Genomic DNA, 18,739 nt, shown 5'->3' on the forward strand with positions numbered 1-18,739 from the left:
GAATTAAATTGTAGGTAAATGGATCACGTTTTGAAAAATTAACCTCCTTAATTCATTATAACTCTTTTCTCTAATAAATATGGGGTTTTTTTCTTTGATAACAGCACTCTTAACATGAAGGCAAAAATGCCAGGATACTTCTGTATTTCTATTACTATTTAAAAACTACTACCGTAAAATATTAAGATAACCTTTTAAATGTGTCCTCTACATTGTTTTATATTAAAACTTGGTTAATTGTGTCTTATGTTTTGAACTTAGTACAGTAAAATAATATCTTACAAGGTTTTCTGTCAGAAAGGCATCTAAATAGAGGTCTTACTTGGTATAATCTACCTATATACAACCTGTATCAAAAAAAAAAAAAAAACCTCCTTTAAAAATAAAAAATTTTTACCAAGATTTCATAATGTATAAAACTTTCAAAAGTTAAATAAAAATTTTTATGTGTAAGAAATGTTACTGCCCACCATGTATTCTGCATAATACATTGCGAGTATATAGATTAGGTGTAATCCAAATCACCTAAAATTTGTAGACTTCAAACAGATTTTGTAGATCATACTTCCATGCCCATTGACCATTTCACTGTTCATTAGCACCTGATTAAAGGAAATAAAATAATTTTAAAAAACTAATCACTTTGGGCCTCACTAATTTAGAATTTATGATGAATGAGATACTAGACTGACAGCTTTTTATAGTCCATGGCCTGGATGTTGCCTAATAAATTAAAATTGTTTACAAAATTACAAGGGAAATTAAATATTTAAGAGATCTGTTAAGTATTTTAAAGTAATCATTCCTGTGTAATAAGCTTGTTGATTATAAATCATGCCCTTAAAGCATATTGGTTGATTAAAAGCTATTAGTAATTAAAATTTCTCCAAAAAGATTCTGAATTAGTGAGGTGTATAATATATAGTCAGATGTATATCTTTTCAGTTTTTGTAGCAATAACTTTGGCCAAAAATTACTTCTCAAGATTATGTTTTGAAGTTCTTCTATGCTATTGTATCCCTATTGCCTTACATTTTAAAGAACTGGTAAATCCTCGGATCTCTCTGTCAGTGTTGTGTATAAGTAAAATGAAGTGGTACCTATTGAGATACAAATTGGATTTCATTTACATGCTTCCTTAAAAAATTGATATTTTAATTCTACCGATTTAAGGAAATTATTGTTGTAAAATATTGAAAATGGTTACCTGAACTCAAATGGTTATATTAGTCAGTAGATTTATAGGAATAATAAATATCAAGTTGTATATTTAATTTGATAAATTTCTTTTGAAAATAATTCCCTTTTGTACCAATACATAGGGAATAGAAAAACAAAGGAGATATAGTGATTTTACTCATGAATCTGTTTTCCAGCATTCATTTACTACATACATTGTCATCTGTTTTTTTCTTTATTTCATAATTAATTTCAAAATTCAGCATTTTTTATCTAATTTAACATTTTCATATTTTTAAAGGTCCCCAGGTGCATCCAATTTTTCAGCTTTACCAAAGATCTCTCCTTCATCTCTATCAAATAATTATAACAACATCAACAACAGAAAGTAAGCACTGAATCTTAAAAACTCTTTGTTTAATTGATCGCCCTATTGTGGTTGCAAAAAATCTCTTGTATCTAAAACTTAGGATAAAAGTCTTAATGCATTCAAATTGAATTTTTTTAAAATTACTGATCAGTTCTTCTAGGAGTAATTTTACAAGAAAGCACTATTCTAAACTTCTTGATTTAATACATCTACTACAATAATCCACTAAAAGAGAATTAAAGTACTTTCAGAATTTTACTTTTTAAACACTAACTGTTGAAAATATATGTAGAAGTCTCTTAGAACTCAATTTTTTAGTAAGACTATAAATTTCAGATGTCATTTGAGAACTAGATACATAATCACCTATAATACGTAGTATTTTTTTTTTAAGTATATATCAGTGATTCTCACCTGGATAGCATACACAAATTTTTATGTTTACCAAAAAGGCAATCACTTTTTCTTTAAAAAGGTTAGAGAAACAATTCCCTTGCCCCATCATGAATAATATTCAGAATCTCAGAATTTATAAAAGTTACATGAAAGTGTATGCTAAATATTGCCATAGAAAAAGGTTAAAAATCACTTGGGCTTTACTGTAATGTCTGACATGGGTGTATTACCTTGAAAATTGTCATGGTTTTTATTTTATAGAAAAGGATAAAAAGAAAGCTTTTAGTATTTGTAATAAGGGAAGAACTTTAATCTAGAGACAATTACCCTTTTATTATTTCTTGAATATATACATTACATTGTGGTTTATTTTTTAGGATAATTGTATGTAGTTTTCCTTTTTTTTTTTTTATTTGCCCTACTTGTTCAGTTCATAAATGGCATCTGATTTCCCAAAGAATAAATTTGAAAAGACTAAGGCTACTTGTGAAATAATTTTTAAAATAACATCATTAATTGAATTTATAGGTTTAATTAATTTTCCCTGAAAATTCATATCTGGGATGGGGAGAAGGCTTGACAAAATGATTTTAATGTACATCTGGATTATAAATACATAAGAATAGCCAAAATAATTTTGGAAAGGAAAATGAGAAAGGATTAATCCTACTAAATATCACAGCCTGTTACAAAGATAATAAGAATTCAGACAGCATGGTAGTGACCCAAAAATATATCTACAGATCAGTGAAATAGAAAAGATAGTCCAGAAACAGCCCCTTATACATTAAAGAATTTAATGTGATCCAAAAACATTGTAGACTAATGGAGAATGAGCAGATTATCCAGGAAATTTTGTTGGGAAAATTGGATCACTATTGAGAATTTCTCTTTAAAACTTTATATTAAATTGACCTTTTAATTGTTAGGCAGATAAAAATTAAAAGACAAATAAATGGAAAAAACACTTCCTACAATTGACAAAGGATAAATATTCCTAATATATCAAAGTCATAGAGATCAGTGAAAAATTTTCTAAGACAAGTAGAAAAATGGGCAAATGATGCAACTGGCAATAAAAGCAAGGTAATTAAAATATATAAACATTTTAAATACCCAGATTCACAACTAACTAGAGATGTGCAAATTAAAACCATAAAAAATCCATCTACTTCTCTCCACCTCAGTCTCACTGGGAAGAGTTAATGATATTTATTCTTGCAAGGATTTCATTTGAGTGGTTGGAGTATTAGTCCAACTTTTCTAGAAAAGAATTTACCATATGTGTGTCAAGAAGATTTATTAAAACATTAATTCCCTTATTTTAGTAATTTATAAAAAGACATGTATATCATAATATAATAACATTACATTATAGTGTAATAGTGAAATATTGAAGACACTATGAATATCCAAAATTGCAATGTAGTGTGTTCTTTACTGCTTAAAAATGTATGTTCACAGGCAAAAAAGTGAAAGGAAATACCCCTTTAATCTGGTTTATATTTTATATGCTATCTTTTAATTAAATTCATCAAAAATAATATTTTCATGGGAGTTAAAATACTCTTGTGTTTCTACCAATTGCAGATGCTCCCACATTTACTATAAAAGAACTCAGTTCCAGGTTTAACATGTATTTATAGTTATTCTTTGGAGAAATTTTTAACATTGTAGACTGCATTGACCATAGACTGTAGTCATCGTGTTAGTATATGTGGTCTGGTGCATTTTTGTTTTTGTCTTATTTCCCTCCCATAGTGAAAATATGATGATATAATCGGATCCTAAAACCTCTGACTGCATAAGATAACTGAGAGAGGAATTGGAGTATTTTCTTAAGTTTGAGATGTTTAATAATTCTACTTTTATGGCTAGATTTTATTTTTAGCTATTTATATTTGTTTATTATAGGCACTAAAATAGTCCTTTCATTATAGGAAATTTTTATAGCAAATAGCTACTGAAGTACCACCATGCTTAAAAGTAAAGCTTTAACAATAAAGCTTACCTTTCTTAGTAAGGAATAAAATTTAAACATTTGTAAAATGGAAATTTTTTTAATTTTAATTTGAATCAACATTTTAATTACTTTCAATTTGAATTAATCTGAATTTGAATTACTATTTGGTTTAATATTATCATAATAAATTATTTCACATAAAATTTATTTCTTTCCATTCAACTTGCAGAAATGCATAGGAGTTTAAGACTTCATATGGAAGTAGCATAATTTCTTTAATTAAACGTAAAATGGGTAGTGACCTTTTTTAGATTAAGTGCATTTTTGAAACGTCACATATGTGGAGATACTCTACAGGAACCAAAGTATATACTAAAATCAGTAGTTATGACTTACAAGTTTATGTGACATTATTTATAAATTCAAGATTTGAATTAAACTGATACATTACTAAGATAAAAAGTTTTCACTTCCAGAAATAAGGATATTGGTCATAAGGATAACAAAGTATACTTAGAATTATTTCATATAAATTTAATAAAGCTTTTATTAAAGACTAATGAAGAGTCAATTGTTTATCCTAATGTAGTAGTTTTACTTCCTACTCTATACAGTTCTTGGTTTTGCCTCAATTATAATTTAATTTCATTTTTAATGTGCGCCAGTTCCTCTTTTTGTTCCCTGAATTTTTTTGTCTTGCTACATTTGCTTTGATATAACGCTGTCCTTGAAAAGTCTTTTTAATGTATGTATTGTCACAATTCTTGGCATTCCACATCTGAGCACATTTCTATTTTTATGTTAATTCATTTAAAACTCTTTTATTTGAAATGGAAATGACTCCCTGTAAAAGATTAAACTATGAAAAAGAACTTGATTTTGGAGACTGCCAGAGCTAGCCAGCCATATGGCTCTTTGCAAGTTACTCGCTGAAAGCATCATTCATTAACTGCAAAATGAGCATAATTATAGTTATGAGGATTGAATTATAGATTTATAATACAACATCAAATATAAGTGTTAATTGAAAAGTCAATCTGAAATTTGTATAGAAAGATGGGGCTCAATTTTACCAAAAAATAAGTTACTTTTTTCAATGTATCTTCATTTAGGGTAATAGGTTTATAATACAGAATTAACATAGTATAATACTAAAATTCATATTAAGATTACAGGCATACTTATTTATTTTTGCAAAACAGCACAGCCATAGAGGATAAGGACTAGCTTGTCACCTTTAGGGAAAAAAATAGTCATAGGCCTAGGTTTCCATGTATTTTGTTGGAAGCCTTTTAAGAACTCCTGGTTTTGGTATTCTCCATGACTTACTTTAATATTTGATTTAGGAAGCACATAACATGTGGGTTATAAGTAGCCAGTCAATATAGTGTTAAAATATTTTAAATTTATCACTTTTTATTATTGTCATTGAACATCTAGACTGTCTCAGTCTTTGGGCAGTGCTTGTATTTACTCTGTCACTTAAACTGAAATGTAGATATCCTTTAAGATTCAAATTTTTAAAGACAAAACAAAAAAAACTGCTTTTGCAATTAAGTTTTTGTTCATTTCTCAGTATATTAAAATCCCTATCCCAGCAAATTCCATCCTGTTGCCACTAAGAAGAGGAGAGCTTCCAGCATCCATTTACGTTACTTGTGGCAGACACGGCTATATGAATATATACTTAAGGAATAAGCATGTAAATGTGCTTTTTTAGTCTTTTCACTTGCCTCTGTGTGTGTGTGATGGGGGTCAGGGGGGTGGGGGGGTTGGGGGGGCGTGAGCATGCATTTGAGCATACTTTCTCTGTGTACCCTGCTCAAAAATTTTTTTTAAAGATTTTATTTATTTATTTGACAGATAGAGATCACAAGTAGACAGAGAGGCAGGCAGAGAGAGAGAGAGAGGAGGAAGCGGTCTCCCTGCTATGGGGCTCAATCCCAGGAATTTGGGATCATGACCCAAGCTGAAGGCAGACGCTTTAACCCACTGAGCCACCCAGGTGCCCCAACTCTGCTCAAATTTCATTTTAATTTTATATCTGGTATATGTGTGGGGTTTTTTAAAATGTGGAGGATGTGTAGAAAATGCAGGCCTTTCATTTTTTTTTTAATGTAGAGACCTTGATTTTTAGCACTTCTTACGGAAATAAAAGAAAAACAGGACTTAGCTTTTGTTACATGTCCTCCAAGTTAGATTCAAGAGTCCAGTCATCAATCACTGAATGAACATATAGGTGTCTTACATTTTAGTAGTTTTGGGGAATATAAAATATCAATCATAAGGTTAGTGATCTGCCAGAACAAAAGGTGCTTGAGTCTATTTTTTGTTTTATATTTTTTTTTTTTTTAGTTTAAAACAAGTAAATATAATTACAAGTCTAAAAGTTCTAGAATAGAATTGATCAGGTTGCATTTCTTTGTGCCCTCCTTTTTTTTTTTTTTTTTTTTAAGTATCAGGATAATTTGCTTTTTTGAGTCTGGGAACTGGTCTTTTTGTTTGTGTTGTGGGTATGTTCTTAAATTATGTGAAAATATTAGGTTAGCCTTGTGTGTATAGTTTTGGTTTGAGATAGTTTTGTTTTACTTGTGAAGCTTGTTAGAGGGTGGGTGTGTGTGTGTTTACTAAAGGCTTTGTTGTAACTAGCAGTAATAAAGTTCTCTTAAACTGTTCTAATAATAAAGTGATAGTATAGAAGCTACAGTAGGAAATATTTGAAATTATAAGTAAAAAATACTTTTAAAAAAGAATACCAGGAATAAATTGTAGATAATTGAGATTATCAGGGTTACTGATTAATCATGTTTATTTGTAACACTGTATTCTTTTATTTGAATTGTGATTTACTTTTAGTATGACCTTGATTCTCATTCAGGTTTGCTCTCATGAATAAAAAAAGTGATGATTGAGAGTATGGCTTTGAATTATATCTAATGTGTCCATTGTAAATATTTTATAAGATAACCTATTAAAAATTAAGGGAGAATTCATCCTTTCCCACAAAATTATTGTTTTATTACATGTAGAAAGAAAGAGGGACAGTTTAACTTACTGAGTTTTCTTTGTCCTAAAATTACTCTGTTTCTCTAAGGTTGAAAATTATTTGGCTTTTTTTGTGATTAGTATTTATTATGCTGATAGTCCAAATTATCCTAAGGTTATATTCATCTAGGTAAAAAAAAAAAAAACTAAATTATTCTAACAAACTAGGGGGAAAAAAAGCAAATACTGGAATGTACTTGCTTAGAATCATTTCTGATCACCCCAGGCTTTTTTCTGCATTTGATTACTAGATTTTGCTGGTCTAGCATAGAAACTATAAATAGAATCTTCAGTGCATCAGACCAGTGATGTCACAGAGACCTTGGAAATCTCTGCTCTCACCTGTAGCTAAAGTACAACTCCTCCTGTTTCTACTGTTCTCATTCTACTACAGTAGCAGGATGTAAAAGGGACATAAATGAGATGATTTATTGCTGCGGGTGGTGTTTAAAATCTGAATGTTTTAAATTTGATGGAGCAATGAAGAATGGAGCGAGCTGTGGAGCTGCTCCAGCTAATCAAAGGTAGAAAGATATAATAGTGGTTTGTATTGGTTGGTGTGGCATATGTATGCAGTGATTTTGTTGATTGAATGAGAAGTATCTTAATTAAAGGGGTTATTTTCATTAGGTTCATATCTTTAAAAGTATAAGATAATTTTTTAATAAAAAAATTTAATGACTGACCACCTATCTCAAATTGGTTTGAAGTACTCTGTTCATATAACTATTTTTTTAATAATTGGCTGCATTATGAAAAATATTCTTTGTTTTCTTCTAGTGTGAAAAACTCAAATTATTGTCTCCCATCATATACTGCTTATAAGAACTATGATTATTCAGAACCTGGCAGAAACAATGAACAGCCAGGCCTCTGTGGCCTAAGTAACTTGGGAAATACGTGTTTCATGAACTCAGCTATTCAGGTAGGTCTTTCCAAAGTGAAATTCACATGTTTCATGGAAATCAGCAATAAAAGAAGAGTAGAGTTTTACATATCAGAACATGAGTATTATATATGTTTTGAGAGTTTCTGTTTTCATGGAAGATTTAAACATATTTGACTCATTCATTCTAGTGCTAATAGAATATTATCATGTTCCTCAATTAGGTGGCATATGATTGATTACCACATGGTAGAAGATTAACTGTTACCTATACAAAATATAATTTATAATTTCAAACAGAAAAGCTAGGCGCTCTGAAAAGAAAAATAAAAGTGAGATCACTCCTTTATATTTTCAATACAAGTGTCATGCTTTTTTTGGACATTGGTGGGAATCTTAGAGAATAAATCTTTTATGGTCACCAGTTCTTTAACTCTAAATAAATTTATTTTTAAATCTTTTTAACCTTAATATGAAATTTAAGATTTTTTTAATGAGAAAATTTTATGAACTTCCTTTTGCATACATATTTTAACAAATCACTTTCCCTTAAAGATGTTTTTAATTTGGGGATGTAATTGATCACTGCCCCTTTTTTCCCTTTATCTCTCCATGGAGTTTCCCTTTTCTTCCTGCTCTGTGTACACCCTTTTACAGCTTATTGAATGTTTATGTCTTTGATTGACTTTGAAGTAATGAGATCTATATATTTCTTAATATCACTGTCACTAATTATAAAATTAGAAATGGTTATTTCATTTTCTTTTTACACATAAAATTCTGTACTTCAGAAAGTCCAAAATAATGGTATACTATTTTTGATAGTTCAATTTTAGCCTTTGGGGGGATCCTTTTTTTTTGTTTTGGAGTGTTTTTGTTTTTTGAAAATTCAGAAATTTTATTTTTAAATCTGAAATTTTTTGTTCTCAATTCATATTTTAATACTGAATCTCCTATGCCTAGGAGGCATCCTCCAAAGATAGTAGATTAAATACAGAGTATGGATTAATTAAGGACATTATTACAACTCTTTTTCACTATCTGAAAATAGTATAGGACTTTTCACCATCCAAAATCCAAAATTCTAATAATTCCTTTTATACATTGGCATTAACATATTTGTCTCCTAAATTAACCATTGTCTTTACAGTATTCTTGGAAAATTAGTATTTGTCATAATTGTCGAGACCAGGAATTGGCAATCTTTTAGAAATGCCTAGGGGATATAATTACTTAATTTCTGATTTCTTGGTTTAGAGTTGATCCACTCAGAAAATAGACTTTATGCTCAAGCAGATACTATGTAGGGTTCATAAACTCTTCCTTTAAACCTTTGATGATTAATTTATGCTTTAAATGTGAATTACTTTATTCAAAATTATTTTTCTAGGATCCCAGTGCTAGTTAAATAAACAGTTTTTAAAAATTTTTATCTTTATATTTCTGGGAGAGGAGAAAAGGAACTCATCTGAGAAGAGCAAGCCAAAACATACTTTTATTCTGGCAGCTATTTAAATAACAAAGTAAAGTGTGTGGGTGCTAAGCTTTCAGAGACAGGAACAGGCCAGACAGATTGTAATTTTATTTGGATATCCGTTGGACTATTCTACCTGACCACAGAAAAACATCTTTAGTACCATCTCTGGAAGATGTTTTATATAAATGGTATGTCAGTACCAGAAAACTCTTCTTGTATCACCAAGTCGTATTAAAATTTAGATCACTCCTATCCTTGCACTGCCAAAATTATTTTGGTTCTAGACACTTTATGAAACTTGAGAGGGTTTTTTTTTGTGGGGGGGCGGTGGTTAATCTAAAACCAATCTTGGTGCTTTCTTATAAGGATTAAGAAAATACTTTAACAGCATAGGCATTAAATTTGAGAGGGTCAGAAGAGAACAAGAGTTAATGTTCATGCTAATCATTCAGAAGCGGCTCTGGCTTTCATTCAAACTGAATTCCTTCTAAGGGATTATTAAGTTCTAGTTTCCTATGCCTTTGATACAGACTTATTAGTGTTTTGTCTCCATATGGTTAACTATAATTCCTTAAAAAATGAGTATTAAAATTAAATCTTCTAATCACTTATCTTGGGCTATATTTGGCATTTGTTAGACTTTCTTATACATGTTTAAGGTATCAGAAAATTCATTCTATTAGTTATTGCCTCACTTCAAAACTATTATAATAAATTTATAAATTTAATGCTGATCCTCTCAATATATATCGCCTTTACATGTTCCATTTCGACTAAAATTCGAGCCATGAGGGTGAGGTTTGTAGTCATGAGGGTGATAGTTTGTTACTTTCTGGTATTAGTCATAAAGTAAGAAAAATTTTAGATGAAAACTTCAGGGGTTTTTACGTTTTAAGCAGTGGATATTATTTCATGTCTGTGTCTTGGCTGGAAACTGTATTTTTGCTGAAATTAAAATCTCTAATCACCTTGGGCAAGAGAAAAAAATGAGTTTTTATTTTTGCTAATTTTGACTTTTAATTCAAACCCACAATTAGAAAAGCTAATACTTCAGTTTTATTTTCTTAAAGCTTTTATGATTTTTGATTGATTTAGATGTTCACTCTGAAGCTGAGAATTCATCATTAAAGGGAATACAAAATTATGTCGGTAGGCTTTATCCCTGTTTCATGAACATGCATGTAAGTCGTTAGGTCCACAGGTGAAAGGGGTTAAAGATAACTAACAGAGTAGATTTTTTTTAAATAATTTTTTTAGATAGTTTCCTCAATTAGCCTTTTTTTTTTTATCAAGTTTCCTTATAACTTCTGTGAAATTGAAGACAATTCATGAACTTCAGAAAATATCTCTACTGATAATTTGGATTCTATTATAATTTCTTATAGTCAATAATTCTTTAAAAATACATAGACATTTTAATACCTTGGGCAGTATGATTATTGATATGCCAAAAAACTTTTTGTGGAAAGCATACCTACTTTTTGTATATGAGAATGAATTATGCTTATTGACCTATCAGTAGCCTTGAGGTAATGAAATCTTTTGACTACTTATGGTTAAAAACTAAGTGGCACCAATCTGAGTCTGATTTTAATATTATTAGTCTTACTATTTAATTATATTTGTATTCAAGATTTTCTCTTATGTAATGATATGAATGAGTATTAAACTTTTTTGATGAGAATAGTACTGTTATGTAGTTTTAATTTATTAATATTTATTGAATATGAAACATATTTGGACATATATGAAACACTTTTGGACACAGATCCTGTGTCCATGAAGATTATAGTCTAGATACTGTGGTTTTCACACTTTTTGCCTTTTAGTAAGGACATTTCTTTTTAATTATTACTATGAAAAGTTTGATTTTATCCTCAATATTTAAAGAGATTTAGCGAAGTTGCTTTGGTTGGGTAAAGGGTATAGAATCCCATCTACTGTCTCTTACTTTCCTTAATGGCCATGGAAGCATTCCCATGGGATCCCAGGACTCTAAGAACAATAGTCTAAAAACTATAGTATAGGAAGAAAAAAGAAAAGAACACAATAAAAATTAACAATACAGATTAGGAGCACAGTTTATGGAGTTATACTGCCTGGGTTGAAAACATGTCTCTCTTATTTATTATCTGTGTTACCCTATAGAAGTCAGTTCACAATTCATTTTTCACATCATATGAGGAAAATAATGGGATCAGTATCTTGGGAATTTTGTGGGGATTAAATGAGGTGAAGAATATAAAGCTCTTAGAATAGTGACTAGCACATCATAAATCAGTAGGGAATAGGTTGATATTTTGTCTTGTGTTGTTTTGTTTCAATTCAAGGAGCTAAGCACAGTAACTGGAAAAGATCTAATTTTGATAACCACTGTATTCTCCTTTTTTAGAAGTCTCATTTCACTTGGCTTGTACCTAGTGAATAAAAAAAGAACCAATCATATTTTTAATTCTTTTTCACTTAGTATTATTGCAGTAATGGCATTTATCATCTCCATTTTTGAACTGTTTTAGTTTAACTCTCCCCAGGCAAACTAGTAGGCAGGGAATACAATAATGTAGAACTGTTTGTGCATATTCAATCTTCAGAGAACATAAAATTCATGATTTCAGGTTATCCCTGGCCTCAGCCTCCTGAGTAGTTATGATTGCAGGCATACACCACTAAGTCTCAGTGGTACAAGTAAGTTAACAAAATAGTTTTCTAATGCCCTAAATCTTTGAGAGAATGTCTAATTTTAAAATATGCGTTATTGGAGGTAATTTTAATTAGCATCAGTTGAGTAGATTCAGGAGCACTCCAACCCTTGTCTTTTTCATTGTCAAGGCCTAGGAGGCTCATGATTGGCTTCCTGGAAGAAGCAACTCTGCAGATGGATTTGAAGCAGGGGAGTGATATGGTCTTTTCCACTGGAAAGCAGCATGGCGTAAGATGGTTGTTTTCAAACTCTTTACTTGGAAGTATTAGGGCTCTAGGAAGTCATTGAAAAAAATGATAGTAATCAAGACTCTGTTCATTATTCCTGTCATACAGTGTAAGATCAGTTGGGATTCCAAGCATTTGTAAGTCAAGTTTTTTTTTTTAATGGTCTGTTGGATTAGGAAAAAATCTATTCAATCTATTCAGTAAGTTCTGAAGAATGTTGAATAGAAAGCTTAAAGCTCTTTAAAAAAACTTGAAAAAGAATGAGTAATGCTACACCGAAATAACATTTTTTTAAGAAACTAGGTTCTTATTATATTGTAAAACAGTGGAAAAGTCATTACTAAAACTATTAATTTCTCTGTTGTAGTCCTTTATCATTTGCATATGATTAAATTTAATGCTGTTCTCCTGTCACCCTGAAACGTTCTTTTTGCATTTATTGGAACACCAATTCTTAGAAGTCCAGATTAACATGAAGCTTTCTAATTTTATTCAAATTAACCAAATTTATAGTTAAAGTGAAAATAGTTTTCATCAGAAAAGGAATCAATTAGCTCTTGAGACATAAGAGTTTTAAAAAATAGTTTAGGATTTTGAAGAAAATGACTTCTTCTGATAAACTGGGAATATAGCTAAAAATTCAAATACTTCTTCCTAGGGCAGGCTTTTTAAAAAATTATAAATGACATACAATATTATATTAGTTTTTGTATACCACATAGTGATTTGATGTTTTTATACATTACAAAATGATAACCATGATAGATGTAATCACCATCTGTCACCATACAAACTTATTATGAAATTATTAACTATATTCCCTGTGCTGTACTTGACACTAATCCAGGAAATTAAACTCAGTTATTTGAGTGTCTATATTATGTGCCAAAAATTACATGGCACTATCATCAAAAATGTGTTTAATCATCTATTAAATGACAGCTCAATTGGGTCTTCTTTCCATTTTGATCAAAGTAAAGAAATGGAAACAGCCTTACTTATACTAGAACCATTCACTTTCTCAATACAGGTGCTAATATTTTTACTTTTCCCTTTGAACTAGGATAGGAGAGAAGTATTCCTTCTTTTAGAAAGAAAAAGGGGGCTGGGAAAGCAGAACCTGAATTCTCAGGCATATTATTTTGGAGAAGAATATATATATCATAGTTCTCTAAGAAATAGTTTTCATAACCGGGGGAGAAATGGTATCTCTAAAAGCATAACTTGCACCTACGTAACTTGGCTGTTTGTGATTTCTTGTCATGAAGACATGCCTTTTACTGAAGGGAATAATCTTAGTTCGTTCTTCACATTTTCTGAATTAATATACAAGTATCTCTAGGATTAATGCCTCTATTTCTGAATTAGTATAGACTTAAATGTTTTATGTGCCCCTAATTCTGTAATAGGGAATGACATGAATATAGATTAGAGAAAAATACAGGGATTATTTTAAGGAGTTGTAAATAATTATACCTGATTCTAATACAGAATTGTTTTTACATTACTCTGGCAGATCAACACCAATTTACATACACTTACTAGGTAGGATTATTTATAGTGATTATACCTTATGACAGCAGTTAATATAATCAGAATGAAGTATCTTGTATCGACTTTGTTAAGATTTTTTTTTTTTAATTTTTACTTAATCTCTACACCCAACATAGATCATAGAATTCACAGCCCCGAAATCGAGTCGTAAGCTCCACCAACACAGCCAGGAGCCCCTCTTGTATTGATTTTAATAGTTGTTTAAAGGATATTTATTTGTAGCTAAAGGAAAATGTAAGGAGCACCAGGGTGGATCAGTTGGTTCAGCATCTGCCTTTGGCTCAGGTCATGATCCCGGGGTCCTGGGATCAAGTCCCGTGTGGGGCTCCTTGCTCAGTGGGGAGTCTGCGTCTCTCTCTCTTTCACTCCTCCCTCCTTGTGCGCGTTCTAGCTCTTTCTCTCAAATAAATAAATAAATAAAATCTTTAATAAATAAAGGGAAATGTAAGAAATGTCAGTCTGTAATTTATAATGATAACTACACATTTGTTCCCCTCCAAAAAAAAAAAACCACCAAAGGGAACATGGTTCCAAATTTACTTCTATCACCCAAAAATCAAACAGTTTATTTTCTGGACATCAGAATAGTTTCTAAGATCTATTTCCTCCCTTATTAAATACACACTAATATCATTCAACACTTTAATAATTAGAAGATTCTAAAATATGTCAGGCTAATATTCTAAATTTAAAGTTGCTATTACTGAATCGCATCACTAGGAAAAATAGGATATTGGTGTGATAGAGCCTTAAAAAAAGGAAAGGCACACTAAATCCCTCTTAAGGGTTTGTTTTATTGACTTTTTGTTTGTTTTAATATATACATTTAAATTCTAGTCACCTGAGGCTGTGCTTTATTTATTACTAAAAAGTTCTTAATCTGTTGGACTTTTTTTTCTTTTGATGTCATTTATCTTTAAATCACCTTTCTAGGGGCACCTGGGTGGCTCAGTGGGTTAAGGCCTCTGCCTTCGGCTCAGGTCATGATCCCAGAGTCCTGGGATCGAGCCCCACATCGGGCTCTCTGCTCGCAGGGAGCCTGCTCCCTCCTTTCTCTCTGCCTGCCTCTCTGCCTGCTTGTGATCTCTGTCTGTCAAATAAATGAATAAAATCTTTAAAAAAAAAAATCACCTTTCTATTTTAGTTTGTGAGTACAAATAGTTTGTGATTATGCTTATAGCTCATGAACAACCTCATAATGTCACTTTGCAAATAATTGCTTAGTTCAGTATTCTTTTAATACTATATTTATGGAAACCAGTTACTAAGTATTATCAATCAGTCCTTACGGTGATTTGTAAACTATGCTATACTGGGTAGGGAGAGGCTCAGTGAGTTGGTTCTGAAAACCATTGCTTAATTAATAATATTTAAAATAAATTACTTGGGCGCCTGGGTGGCTCAGTTGGTTAAGCAACTGCTTTCAGCTCAGGTCATGATGCTGGAGTCCCAGGATCAAGTCCCACATTGGGTTCCCTGCTCAGCAGGGAGTCTGCTTCTTCCTCTGGCCTTCTCCAGCTCTCATGCTCTCTCTCCCTCTCTCATTAAAAAATAAATAAACAAATAAATTTTAAAAATGACTAATTCTCAAAGTCATATTAAAAAATTAGCAACCCAGTAATAAACCTGCAGCCTCTGAGACAACACTGCCCTTCTTTACATAGTGCACGTTTTTCATATCATTGTCACTTTCTTAATTTCCTCTTCATGGAGGTCTGTCATTTAAGGCATAAGGTATCCTTATTTCACTGATGAGAAAATTGAGGCAAGGAAGGTTTAAGTGACTTTTCATTCACTAGGACAAGTTAAAAAATGAATTAAAACTGAGTTATTATTCAAACATTCTGAGATGATGTTCTTTCTAAAATATACTTGTCAACTTGTAAGGAATGCATAAAAATGTTTTATTGTGGTCAGATATACTTAACAAGATTTATTGTTTAAATCATTTTAAGTATATGTTTCAGTGGCATTAGGTATATGCAGATTATACAACCATTAACAGTGTTTTTATGTTTATGTCAAATATATGGCCCCTTAATACAAGATGCTCCCCTGAAGTACTATAACTGTTGTACAGATCAAAAGAGTTTCCTAGGAAGTTATAAACACTCTTAACTCATTTAATAGTAAGAGTGTTCGAAACATTTTAAGAACTCCTTTTGGAATTACATTCCTTTTTCATAACATCACCACTAGGTGTTTTTCTTGCTTTGATGATGAAGTTGATTTTCAAAAACCTAAAAGTTTTTCAGAGCATTGTCCTCAGAATATTATAGGCAATCAAGCTAGGTAATTTTTTTTTAACTAAATATACTTATGAAGTCATCCATTCATTTACTCAGCACTTAGTTACTGAGGGCCTACTAAGTTCCTTTCACTCTCATAGGTGCTAATTACACCATTGTAAACAAAACAGTATCTGTTTCCATGGAGCATAGTCTAGTAGAGAAGATAAACATTAAATAAATCATGAATTATGCTAAGCATCATCAAGAGGAAAACTGAGGTGCTCTGAGTAAATAACAAGAACTTGGAGAGTACCTGCTTTATACTGGGTATCTCACTCTCCAGAAGTAACATTTGAGCTATGACCAAAGAATGGGTATGAGTTAGGCAGGTGAAAGTTGTAGTTAGATGGAGCAACAACATGTGCAGTGCCTCTAGGACAGGCAAGTTTGAGGAACCAAAAGGTGAGTAACCTGTGGAATAATATTTGAGGGGGAATGGTATAAAATCAGTCAGAACCTTGTCTACTCCATATACAGTAGTAACTGCCTTTGCAGCATTCCATACATGAATCATGACCACCTCACATGCTGTGTGTGTGTGTGTGTGTGTGTGTGTGTGTGTGTGTGTATTTGGGGTTTTTTGTCAGTCTGCCTTCGCCTACTTCAAGCACACACACAGATGCATGCTCATACACACACTTCGTGAGCTCAAGGCCTTTGTTTTACTCACTGCTATAGTCCCATTTATCTGTCTGCCCCCCCCCACCTCTCTCTCTCATACATGCTCACACTCATCCATGCTCTATGAGCATAGGAGCTTTGTTTTAGTCACTGCTCTAGCCCTATTACCTAGAACAGTGTAGACACTCAAATTAATGAAAAATGAGGAAAGTCACGTCTGTCTTTAGTTTCTGGCTTATGCATCATAGTTCGAACCGTTTAATGAAATCGGAGTGATGGTAGGAGGGGCACAATGGCAGAAGTAGATCTGGGGTAGGGAGAAGAATATGAGTTAACTTTAGGCATGTTCAGTCTGTGATGCCCATGAAACATCTAAGTTAGATATGTAATTACCAGGTGGATTTTCTGGTAGGGAATACAGACCAAAGACTTAGGTTAGTAACAGAAATATGGCTGTTTGTAGATGATATTTAAAATCAGGGATGATTGCATCTAAATGAGGGCATCTGTGAAAAAGAGGTCCTAGGACTAAGCCTTACAATACAGCATTCAAGTGGAGGAAAGACACTACTGTAGCAATGGGAGAAAAGATTGTTTGCAAGTAGTTTCAACTTCCATTATCCTAAAAATACGAGGCCCGGTTATTAGCTAAGAATTAAAGAGTAAGATTGCTTGGCAGTACTGAGATCTCATTTGAAGCTGAAGATCATCAGTTCAGAACAGTGGAAATGTATTCATTTGAAATTTTCTCTAGCAGTGTTCAGCTACATAGTACATAGAGTAGATGACTGGGTTCATATAATAAGTCATTGGGTTCATCTAGGGTTAGAGAGAAAAAGGGCAAAGGAATTAAGAGCTACTAAATTAAATTCTTGTTTTTATTGGGCTAATTTATTTAGCTAAACCAACAAACAACCATTGAGTCTCTGCTGTGTGCCAAGCACTGTTCCAGCCAGTAGTAATAGAGCTGATAGTGTAATGAATGAAAAAAGACATATAAATAAATATGATACAGTATATGATAGGATAGAAAGCATGATCAGCTAGATGTTGTGGAAGCAGAGAAAAGAGAGCCCTTGGGAAGTAAGGTTTCACCAAAGAGATGACTTCTGAGTCGAGCCTTGATTTTGTTTGGTAGAGTACATTATTCATAATGACTTCTTTTTTGTTCATTTGGCCATAAAAATAGCAGTGGATTACCAGAGGTACAAATATAGTATTATATCTCATACTTGTTCCATATTTTTTTCCACCACAGAAATCTCTACATTAGAAATCTATTTTACCATAGCAAAAAACACATTGTTTATACATAAATTAAACACATATTGTCCCCCCCCGTATGCTAGATATTGATGCTTTTTCATATGTGTGCCAACTCTGAAGAGAAGTACCTGAAATATTTTGAGCAATGACAATATCAAGAGAATAAGCATATGGTCTCCTAAAGTAATTACATCAATGTTGATGTTCATTTGAATTTGAAGGGTTTACTGAAAATCACAGCTTTATAACCATGTCGTGTATAAAATTAAAACACTGTGGCCTTCATTTAGAGAGATTTTGCTTTGAATATAAACTGAATCATTGATACACATATTAATATAATACACATGTATATATTCATTATGTATAAATGAATATATATACTTTTTTTAAACCGATTTGTTATATAATTGAGGTATTATGAATGATTTTTCAGTAATTGCCCAAGGCCATTCTAAGTATTAAATACAGAAAAAGCTTTCAGTAACTGTTTTTAAAAGAAATTATAAATTTTTTACCAAAATGTTCCTAATTGTTTATAAGGAATTTCTTAATAGTAAAATAGAACATTTTAAGATTGTTCTTATCCTCACTGAATACCATTCCTAAAGTGTCTGTCTCATCATGATTATACATCTCCCTGGGGACCTCTGCCATCTTTCCTGAGACTTGTTCCATCAAGCATCATACCATTGTTACAGACTTTTAACCCTACCTCTTCACTGTGTTTCTTTAAGCATATATACATGGTCAAGTCTTTTTT

At 31.5% G+C, this 18,739-nt stretch overlaps 1 protein-coding gene across 4 annotated transcripts in view; it reads left to right on the forward strand.

Annotated features, from left to right (window-relative positions):
* Positions 1-18,739, forward strand: part of USP15 (ubiquitin specific peptidase 15) — a 116,149-nt gene that overhangs the window by 67,206 nt on the left and 30,204 nt on the right. For 2 of the 4 annotated variants that reach the window (XM_080811221.1, XM_080811223.1), the window contains 2 exons: positions 1,481-1,567; positions 7,734-7,878. In XM_080811221.1, the coding sequence (XP_080667347.1) occupies positions 1,481-1,567; positions 7,734-7,878 (232 nt within the window). The remainder of the gene's footprint in view (positions 1-1,480; positions 1,568-7,733; positions 7,879-18,739) is intronic. The other 2 variants (XM_080811222.1, XM_080811224.1) reach the window with 1 other exon arrangement.

The sequence above is a fragment of the Martes martes genome (assembly GCF_963455335.1).
Source record: "Martes martes genome assembly, chromosome: 8".
Lineage (NCBI taxonomy): Eukaryota > Metazoa > Chordata > Mammalia > Carnivora > Mustelidae > Martes > Martes martes.